The following is a 27,344-nucleotide window of genomic DNA, read 5'->3' on the forward strand; positions in this document are numbered from 1 at the left end:
AAAAACAATTTTCAAGCAAAAATTAATGTTTCGAAAGCAAATAAATGGTTTGTAGACAGTAAAAGAAATGAAACTTGTATGGTTGTATTCAACATTGCTTGGCTTTCCACAGATGAATAGTTGTTTAGGATTCCAATATTCTGATTCAAATGGCTAGGAGATGTGTTTTGTAGCAATTTATGAAAATTGGCTCAATCAAAAAATGAAATGCTTCTGAGTTAAACTATGGGTTAATGCTGGTGACCTGTGTTGTACGAACATGTTCATTCATCACATGGAGATCATTTCATAAAGCATTTTTTAGTGTGATTCAGTCAACAACAACAAGAGTTAGCTTGTGAAATCCTTGCATCTATTTGCTGATAGCAGATTCATCAGATAAATCACAGACAAGTTGTTTTATGAAATGCTCCTGATTCCATAGAGGCACATAATGCTGCTGATAATGTTAGAACACTCAAAAACACAAGCCCACAAATGCATGCACTCAGTCTTCAACGGGTTAAGTGCAAAACATTTTGTTTGCGAAATAAATGGAGGCCCTGGGTCGACAGAAATCAATGTTCTTGCTTGTTAACTCCTGGTGCTTCTGTGCATAAGAATAGGAGAAATCTCCAGTAAATAGTGGTCACATGAAGATCCTCCAGCAAGAAGGGTAGCTAAGGCTTTTTTAGTAAGGACATGTATTTCCCAATACCCTTCAATGAACAAGTATAACCAAATGATAATGATGTTATAGATGATAGTGGTGATGATATCAATGATATTGCTTTTGATGATGATGATGATTATGGTGGTATTAATGATGATGATGATGATGATGGTGTTGGAATTGATGATGATGATGATAGTGGTACATGTATTTATGACGATGATGGTGATGATGGTGATGATAATGATATCAATGATACTGCTTCTGATGATGATAATGAAGGTGATGATAATGGTGATGATGACACTACTCCTGATCATGATTCTCCTTTTGTCAGCAATGATGATGCCAGAAATTATGCATCACTATCAATGACTATTTCCCGAGAAAGGCTTATGCAACCTCACACAACCCCTGATTCTCAGGAACACCAAATTCCTGCTTGTTTTCTGATCACTGTCCATGGAACCACCATCTGAAAACCGTCACTATTTGGAATGTTCTCTGATAAACCAGTAGATCTTTTTATCCTTTTTCCTCTTCTCTGGTGCAAGCTTGCCCAAAATCTCAGCCAGCTTGGTCTCGATTTGTTCTTTAGGAAGTCCAGTCCTCTTGGGATTCAGCTTGACTAGTAAGTCTTTGGTGGTCATAGGTCTCTTCATTAAGTATCGTTTTACCTCTTCCTCTGTCAAGGGCACATGACTGCAAGCAATGAAAAGGGCAAAAATAGTTTATTAATTATTCTATTTAGACACCTTAAAGATAGATGCCAGTTTTGGTAACAATCTCAAATTGAGTTTGTACAGAATCCAATGAAATGACCACCAAAGTGTCTGTTTGTATAAACAAAAAAATATGTGCCAAAGGATTCGGGAAGAAATTGTGTAATTGCTGAGAAATTAGCAAATAAGCACGGGATTTGGGTCAAGCATCCGGCCGACATTCAAAGCAGTAATAATACACTGTCCCACGTGCGCTTATCTGTGTTGGTGATCTTCAGTGTGGACATTTTTCAGGATAGATTTCAAGATTTCACAAAGTTCAGTTTATGTAACTGTCCCAGATCTAGATCCTCGATGATATAGTGACAGTTAAGCCTGGTTTTACAGACTTTCTCGTGAAATCTGTGTTTACTGCAACTACTTTCATTTATCTTTAATTGTATATGTTTACTGACTTTCATCCGGGGCCCATTTAAACGAGACAATGGTAACGTTGCCATTATTGTAACTACCATGTAAAACCTTGATTACGCTTGGTTGCTGAGCCCTCTTTTCATGGCATTTAGAGTGCAAATAATAGCCCTTACCCAGAAGATGTCTTCTTTCACATATTTCTTTTATTTTCTCTATTTATCTCTTGATTAATTTATTTCTTTAATCAATTAGTTATTCATCTTATATTTCTATTATCATTTATAATCTTTATCTTTTTGCTTTAGTATTTATTTATTTTTATCTTATTTAATTTCTTATTTACTTATTGATTTTTTATTCATTTACTTATTCATTCATCCATTCATTCATTTATTTATTTATCTATTTATGTATTCATTGTTAACATTTTTTTTTTTTTGGGGGGGGGATGGATGCCCAAAATGGCCCTTCGCCCTAGTATTATTTTTGTTCACACAGGGCACAAGTATCTCACCCAGATGCTGTCTTGTTTGATGATGATGATGAACCAGGAACAGGACTCTCCGTCCTTGGTCTCTTAGTAGCAGGTGAATCAGTGGGGTTCAATCTCTTCTTACTTGATACATCTAAAGAAAATTACATAAAGTACATCAGTCAACATTCTTATCAGGAAATTTAGTTTCCACAGTAAACAATTTAATGAGTACCATACAAATGATATATCATATAACAAGTAATGCATTACAAAGATAAACTCAATGAATAAGGCACTGAATAAAGGAAGTCATAGGAGGATAGGGTAATAATAGAGTGCATTCAATAATATAACTCACAAGGCTTGAATCACTCCTAACCCATGGTCTTGGATGCCATGTTCACTGGCCTCAATGCCCCTTTAATTGGCCATCAATATTTTGGGTACCCATTTTTTTTCATTTTCTTTCCATTTCTGCAGTGACAGGAGAATGGGCTTTTAAGATAAGCGGCCTTGCCCTAAAACTATCAAAATTTATAAAGGCCTGGGACCCTTTTCATAAAACTTGTTATATATTAGTAAAGGTGCAATAACAGTTAAAAGTTACTGAAATCCTCCAATCTGATTGGCTGATAGTAAATTTGATGATGATGATGAAGATATTGAAAACCAAAATTATGCTGATGACGATAATGAAGATATAATAATAAGAATAACAATAATTCGTCATACCTTTATTTTCAAGTTTCATAGCTGCATCTGATAACGTAGTATCTGTTTGAGAATTGTCTGGTACGGTAGGCGTCTGTGATCTACTGTGGCTCCCGCTACCTGACTTAGAGGGCGTCTTTTCATTTGATTTTCGACCATGTTTCTTCTGAACACACCATCAAATTGAAACAGAACACAGAACAGAATTTATCACAACACTAATCAGCATATTTTCACTAAATTTGTTTGACAATGTGACTGAACATAGGGTTTGCATTCATTTGATATCATGCAAGATTTGTAAAGCATACCTTAAAGATAAATTCCAGTTGTGGTAACGATTACAAAATGAGTTCATACAGAATCCAATGAAATGACCACCAAAGTGTCTGTTTGTATAGATATGTGCCAAAGGATTCTGGAAGAAATTGTGTTATTGCTGAGAAATTAGCAAATAAGCACGGGATTTGGGTCAAGCGTCGGGCCAACATTCAAAGCAATAATAATACACTGTCCCACGTGCGCTTATCTGTGTTGGTGATCTTCAGTGTGAACATTTTTCAGCGTAGATTTCAAGATTTCACAAAGTTCAGTTTATGTAACTGTACCAGATCTAGATCCTCCATGATATAGTGACAATTAAGCCTGGTTTCATACACTTTCTCGAGAAATCAGTGTTTAATGCAACTACTTTCATTTATCTTTAAACAGTTGCAAATCAAAACCCTTTCACTGTAGACAGTCAGCTTTGGTTTATTTAAGAATAACTCATAAGATACTGGCTAGCTGTGCTACAACACACCCATCAGTCTCCACAGGGTTAACTACAAAGCATCCAGAAATGATCGTTACCTGAAGAAGCATTGCAGATTGTATATTCTTCTCATCGATGTCGCTGTCCGAACCTGAGCTGTCAGAACTACTCTCTAAATAAAATAATTACAACAAAAAGATTATCATTAGGAATCAAAATACATTTCATGAAAGATCCACAATAAAAATAACATTTAAAACTTTACTTTCTGGTAAAAACTTGCAGAAATACTTGGGAGTGTTGCATGAAAGAAACTGTCGGATGTTTTACCGGACAAATACTGTTTTATGGGACAGTTACCATAGTAATGGTGCTTCCTGCCAGATCTGACAACTTGACGGACCAAAATGTTGATGAAATGCTCCCAATGTATTATTTAGCCATAACATACCTCAATCTGAACATAACATTTTAAACAATAAGCGTTGTACAAGATGGGTTGATATATTGAACATGAACTGATAGAGACTTGTGTCACAATTGGTTATCCAGAATTGATCAAAACTATAGACCCAAGTTCAAATTGCATCCGACTTCAGAATACGGGCCTAGGAGTCTAGGAAATCTGGTCCCTGGCCTTAGCCTCTTGAGGTCTGAAGAAAATCATAAAGTTGTGTCAAAAAATCTAAGACTGCTTAACAATATAAAAAAACCTCACCATCACTATCTTTGCCCTTGCTCTCTTTTGATTCGTTAAGTTTGTCGCCCTCTTTGGTTTCTTTGTTATCTTCTTTCGATTCTTCCTCATCATCTTCCTCTTCTTCCAATTGTTGGAGTTCTTGATCTAAACCTTTGATGTCTGTTTTGGCAAGTTCCATCTCATCATCATCACTAAAGGATCAAAAAAGAACATTATTACTTGGTGCAAGAAGCTCTCTACCCCCAAAACCATAAAATGTGTTGTGTCCAATTTTTACTTCAAAAGAGCATACTCTACAGGTTAATTTAGGTAACTCCTAAAATATATCATGATTTAATGAGTAGTCGTTTTGAAATCAAAGAAAGATTTAACTTTTGCTATGAGTATTAAAATTTTTAATCAAAACATGTATGGTAACTGTGATACCTTTCTCAGAAAATGAGTTAATTTTATTCTGAGACACACTTCCTTTTGATAAAGATTTCTCTAAAATCATGCTTTTCCTTTCCATGTGAATAGAGTACCTTGATTGTTCTGAGATATAATCAAACTCCCTGCCATCAAAGTCACCTTCATCACTCTCTTCCTCAGCTTCACTGTCTACATCTTTCTTCTTAGGTCTCTTCTTGGTCGTCTTCTTATCTTTGCCTTTCACCTTCTTTTTAGACTTGGATTTACCTGTCAGACGATATATGATAGATACAGTATTATACTACCAATATTGAGAGTGTTTGCTGGCCTACATAAGCTGACGTTTTATGCCTCACAGACTAAAGTTTACAAATCTGGGGCCCGTTTCATAAAGAGTGTCAACTGTTGTAACTTTGCCATTATGAAATTACCATGGTAACCTTGATTTTGATTAGCTGCTGAGCCCTGTTGCCATAGTAGTTGCCATAATGACACAGTTACAACAGCTGTAACTGTTTATGGAACAGGCACCTGATCTAGATTTGTATCGTCCAGAAGGCATCATAAATCCATTTCTTAAATAAACAATACACAATTTAATTCAGGGTACGTGAGAGCACTTTGGGCCTAATGGGAAATGCAAGGAATAATTATAGTAATAATTGATATGGAAAAATACATTATACCTTGAGAATGTGCATTATGATAGTGTGATCTACTGTGTCCAATTTCAGGTAAAAATGCAATTCATTGAAAACGTGCTGCTATACATGTTGTAACGTTGCAAACAAAATGCTTGGGTAGACTGAACTAGGTCTGCTCCCTGTAACACAGACGTAAAGTTTTATTCCCCCCCCCAAAAAAAAAAAGTAAGCTTCTTCCTGTTGATCTCAAATATTACCAGATAAATTGTTTTAAGTATTGTGACAAGAAACGTTCCCACTGATCAAAAATCAAGTCCATCTCAGAAAAATGTAGATTTGAATCAATGGAGAAAAATCGGACAAGCATAATGCTGAAAATATCATCAAAATCGGATGTAAAATAGGAAAGTCATGACATTTTCAAAGTTTCACTTATTTTTCACAAAAAAGTTATATGCACAATTTAGTCACAAGCAAATGACAGAATCAATGATGTCCCTCACTCACTATTTCTTTTTTTTTCCATTGTTTGAATTATACAATATTTCAATTTTTTACAGATTTGACATTAAAGGAAACCAAAACCCAAGAAGAAAAGTAATCTTATTGGAAAGAGTAAAATGAGAGGAACAATTTAAAAAAAGTTTCATCAAAATCGGTTATGAAATAAGCAAGTTATGGACGTTTAAAAAGTCTTGTACTTTCTATGGGGATCCTCAAATTGGCAAACATGCTTTAAAATGGCTGATTTTGTGGACAACTCTCCATTTGTTTTGTACACACATTTTCAGATTTTCCAGAGCCTTGACATATGTGGTGTGAATTATATGTCCCTATGACATGTTGTGCTCAGGAGGCAAAATGCAATTTGAAAGATAATGAGGAAAATCTAAAAATTTGTGTACAAAACAAATGGAGAGTTGTCCACAAAATCAGCCATTTTGAAGCACGTTTGCCAATTTGAGGATCCCGATAGAAAGTACAAGAGTTTTCAAACTCCCATAACTTGCTTATTCCATAACCGATTTTGATGAAACCTTTTTTAAATTGTTCCTCTCATGTTACTCTTTCAAATAAGATTGCTTCTCGTCTTGGGTTTTGGTTTCCTTTATGGACAAAGTTGACTGAACCATAAAATGTTAAACAATGGTAATTCCATAGGTTCAGGGAGACATAAAACTTTGTTTCACAGGACAATGAGGAGATAATTAATATATTTCATATTTCATACCATAAAATAGAAAAGAAATAGTGAGTGAGTGGTGTCATCAATTCCCTCATTTGCATAGTGACTGGAATGTGCGTATAACTGTTTTGTTAAAGTAATCAAAACTTTAAAATGTCATAACTTTCTTATTTTACATCCGATTTTTATGAAATTTTCAGTGTTATGTTCTTGTTGGATTTTTCTCTTTTTATTCCAATCAATTTTTTGTTGGGGTGGACTTGTCCTTTAAACAACCCTTACCTCCTCCTCCACCACCATCATCATCGCTATCCTCATTCTCTTCCCCAGATGATAAGAAGTAATCATCCTCCATTAGGGTCTGAATTAAATAAAAAAAGACTATTATATTCAAGTCAAGACTACACATTATGGAAACACATCACGCATTCATGTGCCAATTATACAAGTAAAGGCCTCTGCACACCTTACGACTGATCCACGATCCGATTAATTAGGAACAAATTGCATTTTGCTCATTTTAGGAAAATCGGAATGAAAAGTATCCTTTTATTTCTTGTTCAATACATGCAAAAATACTAATGCAACAATCTTTGATGATTGCAGGCTGTTCTTTTGGAGTAAAAGCCAAATTGGTTTCAAAACGTAGATAATCGTATGATTGCTATGACGTCATTACGACTAGACATTGAATTCGCTTTTGTTCTAATAACAATGGTAGGTAGCATTGGCACAGATTTGGACATAATTATTTGGATGATTTAGAGCCTTGCACAGTAAGATGCTTCATGCTTCAATATTTGCATCAATTTGTTCTTGAATCGGGTCGCAGACCAATTGTAAGGTGTGAGTTCACCTTTAGTTGTTATTGCCTGAATGAAGTGTTCTTGAGACAGAATAAAAACATGTATTTGATCTGTCAAATTGATTGACTCAACACAATATATGTCACAATGCCTAAGCGAAACCTTGGCTGTATTGCTTGTGGCCTTAAAGGGGAAGTTCACCCTGAAAAAAACTTTGTTGTAAAAATAGCAGAAAAATTAGTAAAAAATATTGGTGAAGGTTTGAGGAAAATCCGTTGGAAAGTAAGACAGTTATTAGAGTTCAAAGTTTTGGATTTGTGACGTCATAAACGAGCAGCTGCCCCATGTGTTATGTAATATAAAATGCATGAATTTCAATTTTTTTATGGTTCCTGATGACTTAATTTTGTTTTCTATTCATGATCGGGTGTGAAATGATTTGTCTATTGATATATAAAAGGTACAGTGAAAACCATTTTCAATTTTCTGAGAAAATGACATTTCTTTGATTTTATACCATTCGCTATGTATGAATGCTGCTCGCATATGACGTCACAAATCAAATAATTGAAATTCTAATAACTTTTTAATTATTTGATGAATTTTTCTCAAACCTTCGGCAATATTTTTTATAAGTTTTTCTGCTATTTTTACAATAAACTTTTTGTCAGGGTGAACTTCCCCTTTAATATTCATATATCTCTCCTCTGAAAAATGTGTAATTTCCCTAATGCTTCTCTGTATCAAATTATTGGTCTATATTCCCAGTTCATCGAACCCTGTGCAAGAATGTGTGCACAATCATGGTATTTGCACAGTAACAGTTTAGATTACAATTACTTTGCTAGAATTACATTTTTGTACATGATGAACCTGAACTTGAGAAACTGACAGGCAAACACATATAATTTGCTAAATATAATAGCTTGAATTACATGTACTACAGCTATAGGTAATAATACTGACTGGCCTTGAGGGGAGAACAGAAAACGAGTGGAATGCCTGTGGCAGTCTGGCCTGCATTACGCAAATCAATATAGCAGCAGTCCTGCCTTTTAAAATAGCTAATGAAAAATTATTCACAGAAGAAAACACTAATATGATTATAAAATATTATGTCCATTGACCAAAAATGACTTTAGACCATGATTATGTCACCTAAGACATGTGCAAAACAATCATTCATACTTGATACCCTTATGTCAATGTTTAATGAACTATAGATCCATACACATTCTAAGTTATAATGCCAATTCAACACATATTCCCAACACGGCCACAGTTCATAACCTTTAAATGACCTTTGACCTTGATCATGTGACCTGAAACTCAGACAGGATGTTCAGGAATACTTGATGACCCTTATGTCCAAGATTCATGAACTAGGTCCATATACTTTCTTCATTTCAAAAACATAACCTTGGTTAAGATTTCAATGAAATGAAAAGCAGCGCCTATACATTTTTGTCTCGCCTGCATAGCAGATCGAGACAAAAATGTTGCCCTCAGAAGAATCTTATTGACCTCGTTCAGCGACTCGGGGCAGTATGATTCTAGTGCAGGCAGCTAATACAATATTCCCCTCAAGGCCAGTCAATATAACAGAAGGTAACTTGTCAAAAGTCTGTGCAGGGTCCCGAGGATGCTATGCTTTTCTTTTCATTGTTGCTCTCCTCCAGTCATTTTTTTGGTCTCTGTTGACTGTGATGGTTCAGAATGAAAAGCTTCTCGCACGATTCCAGCAGGAAATATGCACCTCTGATATTTGATAAGGTGCCTAAATCCCTCCCTTAAGAACATGAAGAATATTTTGACAGATAATGTGGGAAGGTAAGTTAATCTTACAAGATCAGAGCCTTTTGATTTAGATGACTGTTCCTCTATCTCTTCTTCCTCCTTTGAGTCCCTGAGTTTCTTCTGCACCATCACCGAGAAATAATTCATCGTTTTGTCTCTCCTGTAAAAAGAACAAATCACAAATTTACAATTCTGTAATCCGAAAAATTTCTCGACGTCTCCAAGCCAATAACATCGACGGTGCTTCGGCGCCAATCGGCAACAACGATATCCCGTCAATTCATAAGAGCTGAAGAAGCGTCCCGGATTGGACGTGAAACTGTTCTCTGTTCCAATCAAAGTAAGTCCAGATGAATAGATTTATTTTTCCATCGTAAAAAGAACAAAGGCATTTTAAACTATAAAGTAAGATACACAATTTCATTTTGACACATTATTACTCATATTTTAATTTCTTCATTATTCAAGCAGCTCCCTAATCCCATAAGTGCCATTTTCATGTTCATTTAATGTATCAGCAGAAAAATTAATTCATGCTACTATTATAAGACGATGTTAGATCATCAGAGCAAATATTCACTACTGAATGATACCTGCTGTATAAGCTAAAACAACAACAGCAATAAAAGAAATAGGAATCAATAGAATTTGTTTCTCAGCACTGCATAATATTACCTGGCTTTGGCATGGCTACCCTAATTGGGTGCTCAAGCATTCAAGAAATTCCTTCCTACCAAATACAAATTTACTAAACCTGGATGGAGAGTTGCAAGGGTAGACAGATGTCTTGCCAAAGGACACACATGCTGCAGTGGGATTTGAAATCTGGACCTAGTGGTGCAATTACCAGAGACTGAGCCACAAAACCTCTATCCTTAAAGCAACTTGATGTCAGAGGGAATGTCCCCTTTTATTTGAAATGTGGACCTAGTGGTGCGATGTCCATAGACCAAGCCACAAAACCTCTATCCTTAAAGCAACTTGATGTCAGAGGGAATGCCCCCTTTGTTTTGAAATCTGGACCTAGTGGTGCAATGTCCAGAGACTGAGCCACAAAACCTCTATCCTTTTGATTAAAGCAACTTGATGTCAGAGGGAATGTGCCCTTTGATTTGAAATCTGGACCTAGCGGTGCAATTACCAGAGACTGAGCCACAAAACCTCTATCCTTTTGATTAAAGCAACTTGATGTCAGAGGGAATGTCCCCTTTGACGTGAAATCTGGACCTCGCGGTGCAATATCCAGAGAATGAGCCACAAAACCTCTATCCTTTTCATTAAAGCAACTTGATGTCAGGGGGAATGTGCCCTTTGATTTGAAATCTGGACCTAGTGGTGCAATGTCCAGCCACAAAACCTCTATCCTTTTAACCAAAGCAACTTGATGTCAGAGGGAATGTCCCCTTTGACTTGAAATCTGGACCTCGCGGTGCAATATCCAGAGACTGAGCCACAAAACCTCTATCCTTTTGATTAAAGCAACTTGATGTCAGAGGGAATGTGCCCTTTGATTTGAAATCTGGACCTCGCGGTGCAATATCCAGAGACTGAGCCACAAAAACTCTATCCTTTTGATTAAAGCAACTTGATGTCAGAGGGAATGTCCCCTTTTATTTGAAATGTGGACCTAGTGGTGCGATGTCCATAGACCAAGCCACAAAACCTCTATCCTTAAAGCAACTTGATGTCAGAGGGAATGCCCCCTTTGTTTTGAAATCTGGACCTAGTGGTGCAATGTCCAGAGACTGAGCCACAAAACCTCTATCCTTTTGATTAAAGCAACTTGATGTCAGAGGGAATGTGCCCTTTGATTTGAAATCTGGACCTAGCGGTGCAATTACCAGAGACTGAGCCACAAAACCTCTATCCTTTTGATTAAAGCAACTTGATGTCAGAGGGAATGTCCCCTTTGATTTGAAATCTGGACCTCGCGGTGCAATATCCAGAGACTGAGCCACAAAACCTCTATCCTTTTGATTAAAGCAACTTGATGTCAGATTTGAAATCTGGACCTAGCGGTGCAATTACCAGAGACTGAGCCACAAAACCTCTATCCTTTTGATTAAAGCAACTTGATGTCAGAGGGAATGTCCCCTTTGATTTGAAATCTGGACCTAGTGGTGCAATGTCCAGAGACTGAGCCACAAAACCTCTATCCTTTTAACTAAAGCAACTTGATGTCAGAGGGAATGTCCCCTTTGATTTGAAGTCTGGACCTAGAGGTGCAATGTCCAGCCACAAAACCTCTATCCTTTTAACTAAAGCAACTTGATGTCAGAGGGAATGTCCCCTTTGATTCAAGTGATGAAACATTTGAGACAATAAAAATAAAAGTTATCAAGATTACCTGCCAAACTCCTCCTCTGCTTCCTCTGCGTTTAGCGTCTTATACGTCTGCATCGCTGTGAAGTTATACCAGGAGTCAACAGGGTACGCCTCAAACGTTCCATCAGCCAGCTGAGAGAGGATGAAGTAACTAGAGTTCTCATTTATCCTTCCCTCCTTCCTTCCACGATACCTGCAACAAAGAGACAGACTCTAGTTATATCATTACACATTATTTCAAAATAAATAAAGATGTGTATTAATAAAACACGATTGTCTTCTAAATTGTAGACTACATGTATTTTTTTCTTTATAAATGACCAGAGGCCCGTCTTACAAAGTGTTGTGATTGATCTGATTGATCGCAACTATGGATGGCCAGCAACGTCAACATCTATTATGCATGTTTGTTCACAAGAAAAGTTCTAGATATGATGTATATTTATAAGTTCATCGATTTCTTGGAAATTTTGTCAATTCTCCTTTGTTTACAAAGGACACTTTGCAAATTTCCTGTGGAAAGTTATTACATTGTTGGGAGTCAAGATTAATTAGATCAATCGTATCTCTTTGTAAGATGGGGCCCAGGGCTGTCACTTCATGGCACAAGGATTTAGGGGGACAAAAAATAGACGCTTTTGGGGCTTACACAAAATAGACATTTTCTAGGCTTGCACATTGAAAATATAATTTCAGTGTCATTTTGTTTGTCCGTAGAGAAATTAGTGCCTCACCTCCAGTCTTTTACTCTCCTCTTCTACTTTTTCTTTTTCCTCCTCCTCCTCTTCTTCTTCTTCTTCATCTTCTCCTTCTCCTCCTCACTTTTTTCTTCTTCTTCTTCTCCTTCTTCTTCTCCTTCTTCTCCTTCCTCTTCTTCTTCTTCTCCTCCTCCTCCCCCTCCTCTTCTTCTTCTTCATCAACACAATCATCATTGGCTCTTGTTTTCCCCTCTTCCTCTTCTCATTTTATGTATACTGCTCCTTTTCCTTGTTCTCAATCTTTTTCTAATGATATATACTTCACTTACTTTTTAGCCGTTTTTCCATCAGCTGCTCCCTGTTTGAGAATCCATGGCTGATCCTCCTCCTTGTACTTCTGTGCGATGATGCCGTATTTCTTCTGCCTTGCTTCCTCTTTCCTCTCACGACCAAACTCACTCCCGGCCCCAAACTTTGGGAGGTCATCGAGGTCTGTCTTGTAGTGGATCTTGTTGTTCTCTCGTTCCATCTTAGCCTGGAGAATGGTGGTCAAAGGAGGTATTGTGGAAGTTATTTGTCCACATCTTCGGATTAAAAAAAACTCATGAAGATGTAAAACAATCCAAACAATCTCCGTCAATAAAAAACAATCCAAACAAACTCATTCAGAAGACGTGTAAAAACATTTCCCCTAGCATGAATATTTAATTAATAGAAATATCCCAACTGTAGATACATGTATGTCTTGGAGTAAGAAATTAACTCTCTTGGCTTAGATAGTACATAGTATGATGTTTTAATAAACAGTCAAACACTCTCATTTTCATGAAGTATCAATGAAATCTTAAACACTGGTCACAAAGCTTTAATAAGACTGGGCTGTTAGAAATGATTGTCAAATATACATGTAATATACTTATTTCATATCACCAGGGTTTAATCAATCGCAATATCATTGTTTTATATATAAGAATGGACTCTGTATTTTATAGAGAAATAAATTCATACCCATCGCCTGTACTCTTCACATGCTACCTAAATAATGAGCTAGATTTCATGATTATCTCATCTATGCTATTAACTGCAATTTATCACTAATCTCCGAAGAGCAGAGGATCAAAACAGAGAGAGGTGTGAAAGATGGGTCACATACATGTACAGATCTTAGTTTGAATTAAGATTGCACTTACATTTTGAGTTGTGTGTGCAGAGCTGCCAAGTTGTATTTTGCATTTTCAGTATTCTTATCCCCCAAAATCAGTATTTTGACAAAAAATCCATATTTTTACCATGAGATAAATATGCATGCCTAATGGCAAAGTTCAATCACTTCTTACATTATTTTGCGCCCCACACCGTCGCACACGAGACCGAAAGCTTCAGTCTAGATTTTGGTTGTTCCGCTGAACTGCGTTGGCTGACTCACCAGACTGAAGAATTTGGAGGCCCGAACGTACAGACAACGTATTAGCAGTAACGTTAGATCTAACATTCGACGGAAACCTGTTTTTTTTCCGATCTTTTTTTGCACATAAAATCATAAAATATCACATTATGAAAAAGAAATTGCATCCATATTTACGGAAAAATGTATGAAATTCAGAAATATCGTACCTTAGACCGCAGTTACGGCTAATTCGTTTCAAATTATGATCGAACCATCGTCATCTTCGATCCTTCCGTCGGTCAACGTAAGTTGCCATCTTGGATGACATCATCGTCCTTACAGACGTATTTACCAGTCGCAAAATATCGCGATTTGAGCCGCTGCTTTGCGCTTGTAGAATACGTGCGTGCGCTCGGAACTTGTCACCCGCAATGATTCGCCAGGATATCGAAAATTCTAATCGGAAAGCCTTGATGAAAGCATAACTCATTGAACGTAGAGGGCAGCAACACACAGAATACCTTTTCATCTCTAATTTGTTTTTTCGTGTATTTTATCATGAAAAAGCGTACTTCCGTATTTTAAATTGATTTCCGTATGAAATACGGAAAAATCGTACTACTTGGCAGCTCTGCATGTGGTATACAACACATCACCTCATAGATCATAAGTGTTGGATATTTGAGATTTTGTGGTCAGTCAGAATTTCATGGTTTGTGACCCCCCCCCCATTGCACTATCCACTAATTAACTATACAATTGCATGTGTACCTGCTTCCATTTGGAGAGATCAACATTGTCATTTCTGTTGAATTGCATCACACTGTACTTCTTCCGTTGATTCCTGTGAAAAAAAAGAATAGTATCACTGTAAAATGTATGACTGAGGGGCTTGAGGAGGGGCAGAGTCAAAAGTGCTCCCGAAAAGCCTTTCTTTAGTATATAATCAAGTTCCATTTACTTCAATATCTCAAGTTTTTTGTTCAATTGCTACATAGCCAAATCTAACATCCTACGTAACAAAATAACTTTAACAAAGACAGTAGACATATACATATGCATATACATATGCTAATCTCCTATTTTCCATTGCATCTCTTTAGCCTAATTTGCCCTGTCAAAAACATGTGGCAATCCAGTGTACAAGTATGTGTCACATTGATGGGCTCATTGGAAGTACATACATGTATTTCTATTGAGGTCCTTTTTATTAATGCCCTTGGATGCCCCCAAAGTGAGCACCACATTTCCTTTCCTTGAAAGTGCCCAATCAAAAATGGCCTTACATCTTTGAATTCTTAAGTTGAGCCCTGCAATTGATGGTAGGACCACACAGAAATTAAACCGATTTGATAATAGACAAAGTTTGTATTAAAGAGCCATGATGGTGTCAGATAATTTGCAAATTTGAAATCTGCTAGTAGACCAAGCCCGGGGGGCCACTTAGATTGAAGAATGGATGCCATGCGCGACCCAAAAAAAAAATGTAAAAAAGATGTCTTTTTCAAGATAAGGCACGTTACGTCAAAAACACTAAAACAATGAACAAAGGGTACATGTATCTGTTTCGCTAGGAAAGTTATGTGTTTAGGGTAAAATTTGCAAGGGTATAAAAATCAAGACTAAAATGTTTTATAAAGGATGTACTTTTTGCCCCAAGAGTCAACACTACGTGTTTAGAGTGTACGATTTGCGCGAGTGGGGCTGTACTAAGCCCAATGATGTACAATGTACGTAAAAGTAAAACCGACGACCGACATCCGTGGCATGTACTAGTATTTTGAAATATCACTGTGCTTGTTTAGGGGTTCAATAATACAGGGAATTTTCAAATATTCAGGGAATACTTGCCAATAGTATTGTTTTGTTTCCAATACTAGTACTTGTTATTAAAGGGTAGGGTTTCACATGCTAATACTTGTTAAGGGGTGCATTTTCAGAATATGGAAAATATTTGTTTAGGGTGCTTTTTGAGATCTCATGGTTGCGCATGGTATCCACTCGTCAATGGAAGTGGCCCCCCGGGAGACCAAGTGGATAGTTGGATAGAGATGTCTTGTTATTGGAGATGAAGGTGTAGAAGTGTGGTAGAAACAGCCACTCTTGTTTTAAGACCATGAGAGAAAAAAAGCTCATATGCAGGATACAAATTAGGACTGATTAATAGGCATTGAACATTAAAAAGTACACTTACAGAGGGAATCTGAAATTGAATTCCTTCACATCTCCTGTACTGGGTCTAGCAGGTGTTGATAAGGATGATGAAGATGTACTCTGTGAATATGAAAAGAAAATATATACATTATTTTCCCTTCAAAATACTAAACTTCTCTTTATAGAGATACTGTATACACTAACTTTTTTTCATTAAACTAAATCTTTCTTGGCCTTGACTGTGTCCTCCTCTTTATTGCAGGAGGAGGAGGAGAAGGAGAAGATGAAGAAGGATAAGAAGGAAAAGAAGAAAAAGAAGAAAAAGGAGAATGAGAAGAGGAAGAAAAAGGATAAAAATATAAAGAAGAAGAATGAGAAGAAGGAGGAAGAGGCGGAGAAGGAGAAGAAGACAAAGGAGGGGAAGGAGAGGAAGATAAAGAAGAAGAAGAAGGATAAGAAGATGACAAAGTAGAACAAGAAGGAGAAGAAGAAGAAACAACAAGAAGAAGAAGGAGGAGGAGGAAGAGGAGGAGAAGAAGAAGAAAGGGAGACAAAGAAAGTTGAGAGAATGAGAATTAGAGAGAGCAGGAGAGAGAAAGAGAAATAGAGATAAAAATGATAGACGAAACAAGTATCACTGTATATTATTTTCTATGAAATGAAAGTATGCACAAAAAATTACAACAATTCATAATTCTTAAAATAAAAATATTCAAAATTAAATAATCATCCATCAAAGGACTACTAAATAATTTTGTCAGTATGACTTTGAGTTCATAATAACTGAAATGTGCTCAGCAAACAATTTCAGATCTTGGTTTGATACATGGACATAAAGGTAATCAATATCATTACCAACAAATTCCAATTAACATATTGAATATGCTAACTGTTGAAATTAATGTATACAATATTAAAGTTACTGTAGGTAATCAGAAGCTAAATTTACATATAAAGAGTTAAAACAACTTGTGTTTCCTTGTAAAGAAATCATATTGATGTCTTACAGAAATAGATACATGTACATGCATATATGCAAGTGATTGATATCAATCTCAAACATGCACAACTTGATACATGTAGCCAATTCTAAAAGAACAAAAATACCAAGAAATTGCACCTACATGTAAACATGCTGTTTTATTGCTAACAAATCAAATCAGAGATATTTGACAAAGAATGTAGAAAAAAAAGGCAAATAAACAATGAATCATGATGAGAAAATAGGAAAGAGATATGCAATAATTGAATAAGTCACTCAGTCATGAAGGTTTTGTACAAGAAGTAGGCACTAAGCACCAGTCTTAATTAACGGTATCATGTTACATGGCATGACAAGTTCAGAAGGGTGTCAAATTCTTTGATCCCTCGCACTTGGTCATATCTGATTTCTAATTGTATGATTTACCAATTTCACATAGATTCTGCATGAATTGTAAATAAACTATAATTATATACAGTGCTCATAACATCTGCCTTTACAGTTGTGTCAAGAGGCATCCTTTTTGTAGCATTTGTATTTCAGATGGATTTTTATCACAAGGAGTGTAATTTACTGCTATGTATTCTCCGTGAGGTAAGCATACATCTTCTCCCCGGGATCTTCTCCTTCTTCTTCTCTTCCTTTCTATGTATTGGTGTGCATATGAGTAACAGAAATGTTTCACCTGGCACAGTAATCCGTCACCAAATAGACCCCGTTCTCATTACAGTCCTAAAACCAAATACTGGAAACTAGTTTAACGTGTAATGGGAGTGCTTGAAGCATTCGTGGAGAAGAACTTAAGCGGTCATTCAAATTGGTTTGGAATACCCTAATGTCCAAGACTCATTAACTACAATGTGGAGTGTTGTGGCCCAGTGGATTAGTCTCCGGACTTTGAAACAGAGGGTCGTTAAAGTAAAACTCATGCAACAAAACTACCTTAAAAACATTTAAAAACTAATCTTCTTACAATTCTTCAAATTTCATTCCATGTCCATCCTCCGATCAGTCTCAAAATTGGTCATTTAGAGCCAGTGACAGTTTTCTCACAGTAGGCCTATGTATTAATTCTAAGGACAGTGATTTTCCGTTTCTTAAAATTTCCGTTTTAGAAAATCTTAAATTCCGTTTCAGCATGTCTGAAAGCGGAAATTCCTGTGGGGAATCTACAGGTAGGACTATGGTATGCCAATGCTGTACATAGCACACACTTTAAAAAATCATTAAAGTATCACTTTTGTTACCAAAATTACTCATTTCTATACATTGCAATTTATTTTTCATTAGTAACTTGGGAATAATTTTTGTATTCACCAGAGCGCTCAAAAAACTTGAATTTTGGGCATATTTTTGCGTACGCCCTCTTATGATGGAAAGTAATATGGCAAGAAAATTTTATTTTTTAATCTCTATTTTTAATTAAGAAAAAATAAATTACTGAATTAAATTTACATAAGAGCCTAGAAAGTTGCAATGAAAACTGACAGTATAAGAAAATCAAGCATTTGTCCCATAGAAAAAGAGAAAAAAAGCCAAACATTACCACCCTTATTTTGCCACACATGGAGATGTAACCGAGAACAAGGTTACATCATAACCTTGTTCATTGAATAAGTGATGTTTGCCACTTTTTGGCAAGAAATCTGCCTTTTTTCCAAATTTAAATTGGCCGTATCTTGGCAACCCCTGGTCCAATTTTCATGATCTTGGTGTCATTTTACTCATGCTTCAGAGCTTATTCCAGCTAAACTATTTAAAACTAGATTTACAACACTTGACTTCAATTTTTGGGGTGGCATCCCTAGTAATACGATCCACTACTAAGTACTAAACAATTTACGGTGCCGCACACTAGTACTACTAGGCCCACTCCTAGTACCAATGAGGTCCAAACATTAACATGTATGGTCCTCATAGGCGACATCAGTAGTATTTTGGGTTATGAATCTTTGGGAAGATGATATTTCCATTTTATATTTCAAGTACGAGCTATATTCTTATCTAACATGCAATTTTATTTCAAGGGTACATACAGTGCGTCCCAGAATAAACAAAACCGAGATTTAGCGATCATTTATCATAACTTAATCATAAATAGAATAGACAAATGACCTACCAATATAAAGCTTAGAATCTCCTCTTTCATCTGATACTACTTAGGTTATTTTTTAGTCACACATGAGTGAGCAAAAACAATTTGAAGAAAGGATACCAACAAGTGGAATGCCTCTGGCCGTCTCACCTGCATCACGCGGTTCAATTTAGCAGCAATACTGACTTTGAATACTACTCTAACTCGCACAAGATGTTCAGTGATACATGGTTACTCTTATGTCCACTTTTTATGAACTAGACCAATAAACTTACAGAGATATGATGGTTATTCAACAAAAAACCCCAACATGGCCAAAGTTCATTGACCTTACATGACCTTTGACCTTGATCATGTGACCTGAAACTCGCACAGGATGTTCAGTGATACTTGATTACTCTTACAGTATGTACAAGTTTCATGAATCAGATCCATAAACTTTCAAAGTTATGATGGTAATTCAACAGATACACCCAATTCGGCCAAAGTTCATTGACCTTTGACCTTGGTCATGTGACCTGAAATGCACACAGGATGTTCAGTGATATTTGATTACTCATATGTCCAAGTTTAATGAACTAGACCAATAAACTTTCAAAGTTATGATGGTAATTCAACAGATACCCCCGATTAGGCCAAAGTTCATTGACCCTAAATGACCTTTGACCTTAATCATGAGACCTGAAACTTGCACAAAATGTTCAGTGATGCTTGATTACTATTATGTCCAAGTTTCATGAACTAGGTCCATATATTTTTTAAGTTATGATGACATTTCAAAAACTTAACCTCAGGTTAAGATTTCGATGTTGATTCCTCCAACATGGTCTAAGTTCATTGACCCTAAATGACCTTTGACCTTGGTCATGTGACATGAAACTCTAATAGGATGTTCAGTAATACTTGATTAACCTTATGGCCAAGTTTATTAACTAGGTCCATATACTTTCTAAGTTATGACATTTCAAAAACTTAACCTCAGGTTAAGATTTGATGTTGACGCCGCCGCCGTCGGAAAAGCGGCGCCTATAGTCTCACTCTGCTTCGCAGGTGGGACAAAAACTCATTTGGCGGGGGTATCTGGGTTTCAAAAAGAAAACCACATTTCTGAAAAGTTCAATATCTGCTCTTTAATTTGGTACCTCAATTACAGAAAATGGTTAAGAAATAAAAAAGTTCTGGTCATTTGAAATAAGGCTTGTATTTCCATAATTTCATGAGATAAACGTGTTTTCACCGCTTTCCCACAGAAGCTTTCGCATGGTGAACAAAAGATTTAATGCATGGCTGATCGTCAACAAAATGGAGTGTCGAGTGAGTTTGAAAGCCAGCCTGGAGAACCTCTTCATTTTATGAAATTATTGAAATTCAAGCCTTATTTCAAATGACCAGAACTTTGTTATCTCTTGATCATTTTCTGTAATTTAGGTATCAAATTAAAAAGGAGATATTGAACTTTTCAGAAATGTGGTTTTCTCTTTGAAACCCAGATACCCCCCGCCAAATGAGTTTTTGATATCCTTTCTTCAAATTGTATTTGCTCACTCATGCGTGAATGAGAAATAATCTTAGTAATATCAGATGAAAGAGGTGATTCTAAGCTTTAAATTGGTAGGTCATTTGTCTATTTTATTTATGATTAAGTAATGATAAATGATCGGTAAATCTCGGTTTCGTTTTTTCTGGGACGCACTGTATAGTTGTTATCAACAACAACAAAAATTGAAAGAAATAAAGAGGAACTTACATTTTGAAAACTTTTTCCTGCTTTTCTTGGCAGTTGCTCTTCACTTCTGACTTGTGATCGAAGCTGATATAAAGATCACGTGATACGCGTTCTCGTCAGCTGATCGGTTGGTTATTCTTTTCGCCAGATGTTGATAATTATATATTTTATAATGCTAGCATTCATCGCAAATTTAGGTAAAAGAGATTGAAGTTAAACAGCGCAAGCTTTCATTTTTTTAAAAATAATGTTTAATTGATTGCACAAGTTTCGCTTTGGACATGTAGGATCATTCGGTCCCATATTGGCGTAACATGTAACTACGGGGGGGGGGGTAGGTCCCTACCACTACATCCACTAGCCAGCAAAATCTTTTTTTCTCTCTTTTAAAAAAAAATACTCCCCCCCCAAAAAAAGGAACCAGGGTTAAAGAGAAAGAGAATTATGATAGAGGAACACAATATACTTTATTTTTTTCTGCTTTTCCGCTGTTTAACGCAACTTATAATCAAATATTAAATGGGGCTTAGAACAGTTTTTTTTAAGTCAATTAATAAAAAATATTCCTCCTCGGGATTTGAGCTTTCATGAAATATCAATCTTTTTCATGAATACCGAAAATACTTAAAATGTCAAAAAAAATTTATCGGTATATAAAGCTTTAGCTCATGTGTTGCGCCCGCCTTATTTTAATGTTGAGATACAATTTTATGCTTTTAATGAATTCTTAAAAACACTCAATTCTCAGATCTTGTCGCAATCGAATGATTCGATTGGTAAGCTAATGAATTATTAATAAGATTCATAAATTGTTTAAAATGTGTCTCTCTATCAGTTTTAAATATAAAAAAAAGGTCAGCTCGTGCTTTTTTTCAATTCAATTCATTCATTCTTTTCCATTAAAAAACAACAAAATATGTACATTTGAAATACACATGTTTATACAAAAATAGATCAAATACATAAGCATAGTAAATTAATATTGTAAGTGATAGAAATAAATGGAAAATGGAACACCTGTAGAAAGCTTTTAAGAAAGCTTGTAAATGGCAGGAGTCCAAAAGTTAACAAAATACAAATATAATAATGATAATAATATTAGATGGCGCATGTATTTGAATTATACGTCTTGCCCCCCTATCCCTACCTGCCCCCTGTCCCGACTCCCCCACCCCCCTACCCATCTCTCTCTCAGGTAAAATTCAAAATTAATATCATAGGCTAAAATCTAAATTTAGATTAAATTAATATGACAACAGATAAACTAAGATTTTTTTGGAAAGTATTCAAAAAGACATTCTCCGTAATCGAAGTTGGTAATGAGTTCCATACTGTGGGCCCTGTATATCTAACTGTTTTTTGCATATATTGCTTATCAATATTCATGAGGTATCCGCCAATTTATACACCAACAAACTCATATAGAGGCGGATATCCAGTGAGGGGGCATGGTGGTGTGCCCCTCTAAAAAAAGGAGGAAAATAGGAAGAAAAAAAATAAGGGAAGGGGAAAAAATAAGAAAAAAGAAAGATGATGATGGTCATGATGGTGGCGGTGATGATGATGAAGATAATGATGGTGGCAGTGGTGATGATGATGATAATGACGTTGGTGATGATGATGATAATAACATTGGTGATGTTGATGATAATGACTAGATGTAATTTCGATATTTTGTCTTTGAAAAAATTAAGTAGTGCAAAGTTGAATTCATTTAAAGCTTATTGTGAAAATAGCAGAATTTTTTTTAAAATTGGAATGCATTTGAGGAAAATCTATCCCCCACCAAAAATTTTTTTTTCAAAGGCAAGATTAAATTATTTGTGACGGCATAGGCCTTTGCGAGCAGCTATATCGGATATAATTATAGTAAAAAAAGTAAATAAAATGTCAAGAAATACATGAATGACTTTTATTGTACATTCAGTTTATCGATAGATAACTTTATACTCGTTCCAAAAAGAAGAAAAGTAGGTCACTCATTAAGGACCATTAAAAATGGGAAATTTTGGCATTTTATATTACATAGAAGATAGAGCAACTGCTCGTTTATGACGTCACAAATCAAGCATTCGAAATTCTATTAACTCCAATTTTTTTTCAAATAAAACCTTTACCGATATTTTTAAATGATTTTTCTTATATTTTCACAATCTTTTTATCAGGGTGAAAAAATAGTGTAAGTTCTAAGTATTTTTATCATAAACAGAATAACTAGACAATTGATTGAAAACTTTATATTCTTTTGCAAAAATGAATATGAAGGAAAACTTTTTAATAAGGAACACATTTTAGAGCGTTAGAGCGCGATTTATACCTACATCAGCTAAATTCTATCACATGAAGCAGTTGGAACATTTCCTGATTCCATCAGCTTAATAATTTTTGCAACAGGCACCAGTCCAACAAACAGACAGACATTAGCCCAAACAGACAAAATCTCAAACTCTGCGCATTTCTTTTTGCATGGAATCTTGACCTACCCCACCACTTTTCTCACTATTTTCTTCATTTACTTTCCATTAATTTTTCTTTCGTTCACTTTTTTTTCTGTCCTCTTTTTCCCTTCTATTTTTTTCTCCTCTCATCGCTTTTCCTCATCCCCCAGCCCCCGACGCCCGTGCAGATTCGCAAGGTAGGGGGACCAGGGGCTAGAAAATTTGACAAGCAAAAAAAAAAAAAAAAAAAAAGTTTATCACCCACAAAAAAGAAGGTCATCTCGACGAAAAGAAATTTGACAAGCAAACAAGCAACAACAAAAAAAGAACATGAAGGTGCACGCCATAAGTAAGGTCATCTCGTCCAAAGTACGTTTTATTTCAATTTTGAATGATGTATTTCTTTCCCACTCACACATTGTACGAGGTTAGTATGTACTAACCTCGTACAATAGACCGTGTTTGACCCTGGATTTCGAATTAGTCGGCAAACATCGCTTCATTGTTGATCGGGATTAAAAAAATACTTGCACCTGCCGATAGATATCAGGAATCGCAAAATATTTGTTTTAATTGATAAATATCATATAAATTACTTTGATATTTATCAACCGAAACAAATATTTTTCGGATCGTGATTTTTATTGACAAATGCAAGTATTTTTTAAATCTAAGTTGCAGCTCTGCACACTTGTTACCGCGTGTGTATCTAGGTATTAATAACAAAAGAAATCAAAATGGAGGACTAAACAGACGGGGTAAGTGAACGCTCTTCCTCTTAACTTCTTTCAATTTTTAGCATTATTAGGGAATGAAAATTATTAAAGAATGGTTTAAATGGGAGTAAACATAAAACTTGCCCATGTACATAACTGTGGGCGAAAAACTAAAACTGGTGATTTAGGTCTAGGTTCACCATGGGTAATCCTGGCCTCTACAGCCAGGCATAGGTAGCCGAGCCAGGCGTTAGGGGAGTAAGCCTACGTAAAGTAGATGATTTTTACTCCCCAGACACCTCCAGGCTATGGAAGAGTGCAAATACTTGCTGTCATGGCTGTGGTTTCAATCTCATACCTAGTATAAAAGATAGAACAGAATAACGCCTTGAACACAGACCAAAATGCAGCATTAACAACTCTCGTAAGGGGCACTCCATTTATAAATAAAGTTGCATGTGTAGCTGTCTACCACAACTCAGAAGCATGAGAATTTGCCAGAAAATTCAAGAAAAGAACTGGTGAGTACAGATTAAACATTAATACTACTTCATTAAGTAGCATATATTTACTTGTTAGAGTACTTGTCTTTTAGTGATATAAAGCTTCGTTCTAAGCTAGAGCAACCCAAATGCACGTGAGTGGAGTCCCAGTTTCTTAACAGATATGCACAGGTAGATCTAGGCCTACATGCACTCATTCAATGAACAAGGTTATGATATAACCTTGTTCTCACTTATATCTCCATGTGTGGCAAAATAAGGGTGGCAATGTTTGGCTTATTTTCTCTTTTTCTTTGGGGCAAATGCTTGATTTTTTTTACACTGACAGTCTCCATTACACCTATTATTTATACAACTTGACTCTTATTTAAATTTGATTCTTTAAATTATTTTTTTCTTAATTAAATATCTAGATCAAAAATGAAAATTTTCTTGCCATATTACTTTCCACTAATAGAGGGCGTAACAAAAAATATGCCCCAAAAGGGCCAAATTCGAGTTTTTGAGCGCTCTGGTGAATACAAAAATTATTCACAAGTTACTAATGAAAAATAAATTGCAACTGTATGGAAATTAGTAATTTTCAGTGCTGTTGTCGGGAACAAAAATCCATGTCGACATGTCGCTTAAAAATTAATCCCGACATCGACAATGTCGACATGAAAAAGGGACCGTAATTTAGCCTAGGCTCCCTAACAAAAAAAAATCATTCGATCGTGGAACATAACACTCTCAATCAAACGTATTCACCTTGACACGAAGAATATCCCCACACTAGATCTAGATCTATATAATACAGGCTCAGTTCGGGAAAACATATTTTCACTAAGCTAGAGTGAATTCACTTTCAAAATCACCGATTTAATCCACATCTTTTTCTGGAGAATCAAGTTTTGTACCACGATCCGGTCTCGAAAGCATTGCGCAATAACACTCGGAGCCAATTTGAGAATCACCAATTACAATAGTGATCATTGCGTATTATACGCTGGTACACATGTGCTGCAAACGCAAGCTCCTCAAATTGACAGTAAAAAATAATAAAAATCGACCGATAATTTCAGTATCACTTCCGCGGCGATCCGTGCAACGATCTCCAAACGAAGGAAGGGAAGTTTTCTGTGACTTCGTGATTTGAATTAAGCGCTCAATTGCGGCGGTCACAACTTTGACAAAAACGTTTATGTGAAAAGTAATGCATTGAGGAGCAACGTATTATCAAGCACGGTGAATAGCGATGGGTACATATGGATGGGTACGGTGAATGCTACTACGGCTACGCTACGCTCGCGATCGTCGAGGGGCGCGGCAGCTCGATCGGGCAGGCCGGCCCACACTCGACTCAGCTCAGGCACTGACGTATTTCTGCTGCCGCGCAGCTCGCAGGTATTCTTTTTTCATTTAATGTGCCGCTTTATAGCTGAATAAACCTTTTAATCGCGCCACTTACTGTGGATAAAAGCTTCCAACTTTTCAGCTAAGCTTTATACTCGTGACTTTAGGCTAGACCCCTTTTTATTTTATGTTTGCATGTCGATGTGGGTGCGTGCATGTCGACATGTCGGAAACATTGAAAATCCTTCGTATGTCGACATCAATGTCGATATGAGGCCTATCGACAACAGCAATAGTAATTTTGGTCACAAAAGTGACATTTTAATGATTTTTTAAAGTGTGTGCTCTGTACAACATTGGCATACCATAGTCCTACCTGTAGATTCCCCACAGACAGGGTGGTAGCAGTGAACAAGTGCCTACATGTAAAGTAATTATGGGGCTGTCGTCTAGAATGACTAGGCCTAGACTCTACTAGACCAAAAGCTTCGGTCTCTGTTATTTTGGTTGTTCAGCTGAACTCCGTTGGCTTAACTCACCAAATACAGAGACCGAAGTTCTAGCGCGATCTGTACAGGGGACTCAATGGCCATATGTTTATGTACTTAAGATCGGATAAAACACTTGTTCACTGCTACCACCCTGCCTGTGGTGAATCTACAGGTAGGACTATGGTATGCCAATGTTGAACAGAGCACACACTTCAAAAAATCATTAAAATATCATTTTTGTGACCAAAATTACTAATTTTCATACAGTTGCAATTTATTTTTCATTAGTTGGGAATAATTTTTGTATTCACCAGAGCGCTCAAAAAGTTGAATTTGGGGCATATTTTTGTGTACGCCCTCTATTGGTGGAAAGCAGACTGGTGGAAAGTAATATGGCAAGAAAATTTTCATTTTTTGATCTCTATTTTTAATTAAGTAGAAAATTATTTAAAGAATCAAATTGAAATAAGAGCCAAGTAGTATGAATAATAGGTGTAATGAAAACTGTCAGTGTAAAAAAATCGAACATTTGCCCCAAAGAAAAAGAGAAAATAAGCCAAACATTGCCACCCTTATTTTGCCACACATGGAGATATAACTGAGAACAAGGTTATATTATAACCTTGTTCATTGAATGAGTGGATAAAACGGGGAAGTGAATTCGAGCGACAACCGAGGTAAGTCACTGTTTTTGTTCCTTTTACATGATTTTTCTCCGTTTTTTGGCAATTAATGCCAAGACAAGAGGGAATATTAATTTGCATTATGGTCGCATTAATTTTCAAAATTTTTATTCATTAAAAAAGACAAAAATTGAAGAGCCCCGACGGGGGGATTTTGCATTGCAAGTCCCCTAATGGTGGCTGCACGATAGCGAGCCGTCTGTGTATGAGGAGAAATTTTAAAAAAAAAATGTTAAAAAACTCCTCGAAACAGACGGCTGCCAGCTGTCTAAGAGTAAGACTCTAGGCGTATACAAATTTCAACATGCGGGACTTAACAATACACGGACACAAATTCGCTATCAAAGTAAAACTTGTATAAAACAGACGACCTTCTTCAACATTTGGGATGAAATACGATTTTCTTACCGGTTGATGACTCATTTCAGCTAATGTTATACGCAGTATTACTTTAAACTTCACAAAATCATGCAAATGTGTTCGGACAGCATCAAGTAACACCCAAACAACAAAACTTCTTCTGTGCCAGCCGAAAACTG

General features: G+C 36.1%; 1 protein-coding gene across 1 annotated transcript; it reads right to left on the reverse strand.

The window, feature by feature from the left end:
- Positions 1-880: 880 nt before the first annotated feature.
- LOC121423952 (general transcription factor IIF subunit 1-like) lies at positions 881-27,344 on the reverse strand. The gene is made up of 13 exons (XM_041619502.1): positions 27,214-27,344; positions 15,877-15,956; positions 14,454-14,526; positions 12,625-12,830; positions 11,620-11,790; positions 9,321-9,432; positions 6,952-7,030; positions 4,953-5,106; positions 4,447-4,619; positions 3,827-3,900; positions 2,996-3,140; positions 2,303-2,414; positions 881-1,354 (listed from the first exon to the last, which is right to left on the reverse strand). The coding sequence occupies exons 1-13, from the start codon at positions 27,226-27,228 to the stop codon at positions 1,141-1,143; spliced, it is 1,608 nt and encodes a 535-aa protein (XP_041475436.1). The 5' UTR covers positions 27,229-27,344; the 3' UTR covers positions 881-1,140.

Source organism: Lytechinus variegatus, chromosome 11 (assembly GCF_018143015.1).
Source record: "Lytechinus variegatus isolate NC3 chromosome 11, Lvar_3.0, whole genome shotgun sequence".
Taxonomy (NCBI): Eukaryota; Metazoa; Echinodermata; class Echinoidea; order Temnopleuroida; family Toxopneustidae; genus Lytechinus; species Lytechinus variegatus.